The sequence below is a fragment of the Thalassophryne amazonica genome, chromosome 23 (genome assembly GCF_902500255.1).
Source record: "Thalassophryne amazonica chromosome 23, fThaAma1.1, whole genome shotgun sequence".
Taxonomy (NCBI): Eukaryota; Metazoa; Chordata; class Actinopteri; order Batrachoidiformes; family Batrachoididae; genus Thalassophryne; species Thalassophryne amazonica.
This window is the reverse complement of record NC_047125.1, coordinates 14446719-14453405: the sequence shown is the minus strand read 5'-3', so window position 1 is coordinate 14453405 and position 6687 is coordinate 14446719. Positions and strand designations below refer to the sequence as shown.

The 6687-nt window shown below is 48.4% G+C and overlaps 1 protein-coding gene across 1 annotated transcript; it reads left to right on the top strand.

Moving 5' to 3' along the window:
* The first annotated feature begins 414 nt into the window (after positions 1-414).
* Positions 415-2783, top strand: LOC117505391 (GATA zinc finger domain-containing protein 14-like). The gene is made up of 4 exons (XM_034165036.1): positions 415-1266; positions 1329-2142; positions 2279-2391; positions 2511-2783. The coding sequence occupies exons 1-4, from the start codon at positions 415-417 to the stop codon at positions 2781-2783; spliced, it is 2052 nt and encodes a 683-aa protein (XP_034020927.1).
* Positions 2784-6687: the final 3904 nt, after the last annotated feature.

The following is a 6687-nucleotide window of genomic DNA, read 5'->3' as shown; positions in this document are numbered from 1 at the left end:
TCCAACAACCACCACACCGACTCCAACAACGACCATCGTTCCCAAAACCACCACACCGACTCCAACAACCACCATCGTTCCAAAAACCACCACCACGACACCCACCAACACCATCATTTCAACAACAACCACCACACCAACTCCCATGACCACCATCATTCCAACAACAATCACCCCTACTCCTACAACCACCATCGTTCCAACAACAACCACACCTAGTCCAACAACCACCATAGTTGCAACAACAACTGCACCAACAACAACCATCAATCCAACAACAACCACACCGACACCCACGACCACCATCGTTCCAACAACCACCACACCGACTCCAACAACCACCATCGTTCCAAAACCACCACCACGACACCCACCACCACCATCATTTCAACAACAACCACCACACCAACTCTCATGACCACCATCGTTCCAACAACAATCACTCCTACTCCTACAACCACCATCGTTCCAACAACAACCACGCCTACTCCAACAACCACCATCGTGCTATCAATGACCACATCTATTCCGACAACCCCCATTGTTCCAACAACAACCACACCGACACCTACAACCATCATCATTCTGACAACAGCAACACCTAATCCGACAACCACAATCATTCCAACAACAATCACACCTACTCCAGCAACAACTGTTGCGACAACCACCATCGTTCCAACAACAACCACCACACCTTCTCCAACAACCATCATTCCGACAACAACCACTACACCTATTCCGACAACTACCATCGTTCCAACAACAGCCACACCGACACCCACAACAACCATAGTTCCAACAACAACCACCACATCTACTCCGACAACAATTGTTGAGACAACCACCATTGTTCCAACAACAACCACACCTAGTCCAACAACCACCATAGTTGCAACAACAACTGCACCAACAACAACCATCAATCCAACAACAACCACACCGACACCCACGACGACCATCGTTCCACCAACAACCACCACACTGACTCCAACAACCACCATCGTTCCAAAAACCACCACCACCATCATTTCAACAACAACCACCACACCAACTCCCATGACCACCATTGTTCCAACAACAATCACTCCTACTCCTACAACCACCATCGTTCCAACAACAACCATGCCTACTCCAACAACCACCATCATGCCATCAATGAACACATCTATTCCGACAACCACCATCGTTCCAACAACAACCACACAGACTCCGACAATGACGATTCCTGCAACAACCACCACACCTACTCCGACAACCACCATCGTTCCAACAACAACCACACTGACACCCACAACCACCATCGTTCCAACAACAACCACACCTAGTCTGACAACCACCATAGTTGCAACAACAACCGTACCGACAACCACCATTGTTCCAACAACAACCATCACTCCAACATCAACCACACCGACACCCACAACTATCATCGTTACGACAACAACAGCCACCATCGTTCCAACAACCACAATCACCATCATTCCGACAACAACACCTACTCCAACAACTGTTGCAAGAACCGCCATCGTTCCAACAACAACCACACCGACACCCACAACCACCATCGTTCCAACAACAACCACACCAACACCCGCAAACACCATTGTTCCAACAACAACAACCACACCTACTCCGACAACAACTGTTGCAACAACGACAATCGTTCCGACAACAACCACACTGACACCCACAACCGCCATCGTTCCGACAACCACCACACCAACACCCAAAACCGCCATCATTCTGACAACCACCACACCTACTCCAACAACCACCATCGTTCCAAAAACCACCACCACGACACCCACCACCACCATTTCAACAGTAACCACCACACCAACTCCCATGACCACCATCGTTCCACCAACAACCACACCTACTCCTACAACCACCATCATTCCAACAACAACCACACCTACTCCAACAACCACCATCGTGCCATCAATGACCACATCTACTCCGACAATCACCATCGTTCCAACAACAACCACACAGACTCCGACAACCACCATCATTCCAACAACAACCACACAGACTCTGACAACGACGATTGCTGCAACAGCCACCACGCCCACTCCAACAATCACTATCAGTCCAACAACCACACCTACTCCAACAACTGTTGCAAGAACCGCCATCGTTCCAACAACAACCACACCGACACCCACAACCACCATCGTTCCAACAACAACCAGACCAACACCTACAACCACCATCATTCTGACAACAACAAGACCTAATCCGACAAACACAATCATTCCAACAACAACCACAGCTACTCTAACAACAACTGTTGCGACAACCACCATCGTTCTAATAACCACCACACCTTCAACAACCACCATCATTCCGACAACAATCACCACACCTACTCCGACAACCACCCTTGTACCAACAACAACCACACCGACACCCACAACAACCACAGTTCCAACAACAACCACCACATCTACTCCTACAACAACTGTTGAGACAACCACCATCGTTCCAACAACAACCACACCTAGTCCAACAACCACCATCGTTGCAACAACAACTGCACCAACAACCACCATCCTTCCAACAACAACCACTACACCTACTCCGACAACCATCATCGTTCCGACAACAACAACACAGACACCCACAACCACCATCGTTCCAACAACAATAACAAGCACACCTACTCCAACAACCACCATCATTCCAACAACAACCGCACCTACTCCAACAACCATCATCATTCCAACAACGATCACACCGACAACCACCATTGTTCCTGCAACAACAACCACACCTAATCCAACATTCACCATCATTCCAACAACAACCACACCTACTCCAACAACCACCATTGCTTCACCAAAAACCACAACTACCCTCACAACCACAACTACCCTCATTGTTCCAACAACAATCACACCCACAACCACCATCGTTCCAACAACAACCACACCTACTCTGACAACCACCATCGTTCCAACAACCACTGCACCATCTCCCACAACCACCATTGTTCCGACAATGTCCACACCGCCTTCAATCCCCATTGCTTCACCAACAACCACAGCAACTCCCACCTCTTCAGCAACCACAAGTTCAACTACCTCCTCCACCACAGTTGGGAAGACTCCATTGACTACAACTAGACTGACAACTACAATACAGGCAACAACGACAACTTCTCCAAGAACTACAATGACACCTGAAACAGATACTTTTAAAGTCACAATAACCGTGAACAGACCTTTTACTGAAGACCTGAAGAATACCAGTAGTGATGCTTTTAAGAAACTTGAAAATGAACTTTGTGAAGCGGTGGGTAAAATCTTAACTTCAACACATCTATTGTCTTATTTTTCTGTTGCAAGGAAATGTATTTCAGGGCAAAAACAGCTTCACTCTTATCTCCCCTATAATTTTGTTTAATTTGTTTTATCCTGTGCTTTTGTTTTCATAAATATTTTCAATTTTATTCTTCCTACAGCTTAAGATCAAATTCAGAAACACGACTGGTCTAGAAATAGCTGAATGCAGAGTTTCAAATTTCAGGTATTTTGTGGAATCACAATTAATTAAACACTGGGCTTTACATGTGTCAACATTACTTTGTGGGTTGTATAAAAGGCAATCTACTCCGACAATCACCATCGTTCCAACAACAACCACACAGACTCCGACAACCACCATCGTTCCAACAACAACCACACCAACACCTACAACCACCATCATTCTGACAACAACAACACCTAATCCGACAAACACAATCATTCCAACAACAACCACACCTACTCCAACAACTGTTGCGACAACCACCATCGTTCCAATAACAACCACCACACCTTCAACAACCACCATCATTCCGACAACAATCACCACACCTACTCCGACAACCACCCTTGTACCAACAACAACCACACCGACACCCACAACAACCACAGATCCAACAACAACCACCACATCTACTCCTACAACAACTGTTGAGACAACCACCATCGTTCCAACAACAACCACACCTAGTCCAACAACCACCATCGTTGCAACAACAACTGCACCAACAACCACCATCGTTCCAACAACAACCATCACTCCAACAACAACCACACTGACACCCACAACCACCATCATCCCGACAACAACACAGACACCCACAACCACCATTTCAACAACAACCACCACACCAACTCCCATGACCACCATCGTTCCACCAACAACCACACCTACTCCTACAACCACCATCATTCCAACAACAACCACACCTACTCCAACAACCACCATCGTGCCATCAATGACCACATCTACTCCGACAATCACCATCGTTCCAACAACAACCACACCTAGTCCAACAACCACCATCGTTGCAACAACAACTGCACCAACAACCGCCATCGTTCCAACAACAACCATCACTCCAACAACAACCACACCAACACCAACAACTACCATCATTCCGACAACAACACAACCTACTCCAACAACCACACCTACTCCAACAACTGTTGCAACAACCACCATCCCGACAACAACACAGACACCCACAACCACCATCGTTCCAACAACAACCACACCTACTCCAACAACCACCATTGTTCCAACAACAACAACCATCATTCCAACAACAACCACTGAGGCATCAATGACCACATCTTCTCTGACAACCATCATCATTCCACTAACAACCACACCGACATCCACAAACACCATCATTCCAACAACAACCACACAGACACCTAAAACCACACCGACAACCACCATCGTTCCAACAACCACCACCACACCAACACCCACAACCACCATCATTCCGTCAGCACACTTCCTGAGGTACGTTAGATTTTGTGACTAACATTTATACAGTCAGTAAATGTGGTGTCCCTCACACCTTATTGTATTGAGCTGTTTGTTAGTCATGTACCAGCTTTCACTGCAGTGGAGTTTTGGGAACTGATTGTTCCATGCCTGCAGGTTGGGAAGCTGATCAGTAATCAAGCCAGGAAGTGTTTGCTGTTTGTACACCTTTAAGTGTTCTGTGTGTAGAGTGTGGACTCACATAATGGTTCCTTCTTTCACAGACTCGGTTGTTGCGGCCACCTGGGGGGTGTCGGCGGGGTCCTTGGGTCCGAAACAGCTTCGGGCTCCGGACCGTTAGCGCTGCTGGGAGCGCACCACGCCAGGCCGCACCTTCTGTTATTATATTATCACTGTTATGTATTAAATTCAGTTAGCCTTTGTACCGTGCTCTGCTTATTTCATACTGGGTCCTTCAAACGCTGGTCGGTTCTCCGAGCTGCGTCCGACACATAACAGTAGTCTCTGGCCAAACATCACGGACCCAGCGGTAGCAGAGACGGTAATGCGCCGGGAAGGCGGCAGCAGACGTTCAGTGGTTATCCGGATCAGTTGCGGGGCTCTCCGCCCGGAAGGTGCGTGTTTGAGACCCATTACTGGATATTGATTTGTGCTCTCTTGCAGCCGTGTTCCTGTGTTGTGCCTTATCCGTGGGTCGTGGTGGAGTGTGACTGGCGACGGCTTCGCGTCACACTCCGACCGGATAAGAGGTTTAAACGGGAGCTGCAAGAGTGCGTTTGTAATGGGTTCACGCGCACGGCGGAGCTCTGTTAGCACGGGTCGCTGGGCTTCCTGTGTTACAGTCGTAGCCCCGTTTCCCCGGACAAAGGTAACTACTGCGTCTGTTGTATCAGCTCTGGCGTTATTTAGTTGAGCACATTTTGGTTGTGTGTTGCACACAGCTGCGCACATAAAAGCAGCTCGTTTGTTTTTTTCTGTCGCCAAAGGGGTTTTTTCATTTTTAGCACTCTGGCTCCCCCTTGTGGTGACTGAATCACGTTACCGTCAAGCTCTTGAGTAGGAACAGGTGTGTTCCATTTGGTTGAGCTTGACGGTATAACTCACTGATTTGTTTTGTGTTAGTTCATTTTGTGTGGGTGTTTTTTGAGTTGGTTTTTGTGTGGGATTTTATTTTTTGTTGTCCACTATTTGTCTGGGGTTGTGACCCTGCAGCCTGTCTGAAAAAGAACAAAAAAAAAAACCCACAAAAAAGGGACCCAAACAACTGTGTGTTGGTCTGTTTGTTTTTTCTTTTATTTCTTTTTGTTTCACATCCCCAGGGTTAGATGGAACGGTCCCCTGGGGGGTGATGGGGTGGTACTTGGGTTGTTTTTTCTCTTTGTTTTTTGTTATGCCCTCTCTTCTCCTCTGACTCCAGCCGGGTGTGCCGTGGTGTCGGCATTGCTGGAGGGGTGCAGTTGGGTTGTGCTGGGCGTTTCCCAGGTAGCCTCTGCACCCGGGAGGGGAGGGGGGGGGTTTGGGGTATCTTTTTGTTTTCCCCCCCCCGTTTCCGCCCTCAGGGTTTGACTGTGGTGTCCTCTGGGGGGGAAAGGGCTGTAGGCTCATCTAGCCATGGACGGCCGGGGCTGGGTCCATTGGTCATGAGGGGAGGCGTCTCCTGGGGTTGACGAGTGGTCCTCTGGGAGGCGCTGGTAGTCCCCGTGGGTGACGTTGGATCCCAGAGGGACCTCGGTCGTGGTTATTACTCCTGGAGCTGGCGGGAGGCCCTCTGGGGGGTGTTGGTCCCTACATGTCGTTTGGGGGGGAGGAGGGGGGGTATTTTAGCATTTTTGTTTGTAAACTCAAGTTTGGGTTTTTCTTTTCTCCCCTTCCCTGGGGTTTGATGGAACGGTCCTCTGG

Excerpts from the sequence above, each read along its gene's own strand:
- LOC117505391 (XM_034165036.1), top strand. The coding sequence starts at position 415 with ATGACCACCATCGTTCCAACAACAATCACTCCTACTCCTACAACCACC. Across the intron at positions 1,267-1,328 it reads CTACTCCGACAACCACCATC|TCTGACAACCACCATAGTTG; the intron begins GTTCCAACAACA and ends AACCACACCTAG. Across the intron at positions 2,143-2,278 it reads CTGTTGCAAGAACCGCCATC|CTACTCTAACAACAACTGTT; the intron begins GTTCCAACAACA and ends CAACAACCACAG.